The sequence below is a fragment of the Octopus bimaculoides genome, chromosome 17 (assembly GCF_001194135.2).
Source record: "Octopus bimaculoides isolate UCB-OBI-ISO-001 chromosome 17, ASM119413v2, whole genome shotgun sequence".
In the NCBI taxonomy this organism is placed as follows: domain Eukaryota; kingdom Metazoa; phylum Mollusca; class Cephalopoda; order Octopoda; family Octopodidae; genus Octopus; species Octopus bimaculoides.
In genome coordinates, this window is record NC_068997.1 from 19,204,746 (window position 1) to 19,205,429 (window position 684).

Consider the following 684-nt stretch of genomic DNA (forward strand, 5'->3'; position numbering starts at 1 on the left):
TTTTTTTTTTTTTTGCTTTCGGTTCTTTGCAGCGGTGACCGTAAACCAAAGATTGATTTATTCCGTACATGTGTGGCAGCAATTCCTCGCCTGTTACCAGACACAATGAGTAACCAGGAACTGGTTGAGATGCTGACCAGACTCACTGTTCATATTGATGATGAGCTGAAAGGGTTTGTACCACTGAATTTCTCATCTTTACGTCCAAAGGTTGACTTTAGAAATATTAGCACACTCAAGGTCATTCATTTAAAGCCTAGATGTCTTTATCTAAAGAAAAGAATGGTCACAGTAATGGCAGTAGCATCAGTTAATTCAACCTCCAGGATTTCTTTGAACCATAGTTCAAACATTTTATTAGGGAGGACATTGCAAATGTGCACTGTTGCTGCTACTACTACTACGACAACGACTACTACTACTGCTGCTGCTGCTGCTGCTACTACTACCAATACTACTCCTTCATACAGTTTGTATGTATATATATATATATGAGTGGTTGGCATTAGGAAAGGCATCCAGGTGTAGAAACTTTGCCAGACCAGATTGAGCCTGGTGCAGCCTCTAGCTGACCAGTCCTCAGTCAAACCGTCCAACCCATGCCAGCATGGATGTTAAACGATGATGATATATATATATGTACATATATATATGTGTGTGTGTGTGTGTATATATATATATATA

General features: G+C 39.3%; 1 protein-coding gene across 1 annotated transcript in view; it reads left to right on the forward strand.

The window, feature by feature from the left end:
- The window catches only part of LOC106877886 (protein furry), a 152,698-nt gene that overhangs the window by 79,391 nt on the left and 72,623 nt on the right, over positions 1–684 (forward strand). The window contains exon 16 of the mRNA XM_052974065.1: positions 33–173. Within this exon, the coding sequence (XP_052830025.1) occupies positions 33–173 (141 nt within the window). The remainder of the gene's footprint in view (positions 1–32; positions 174–684) is intronic.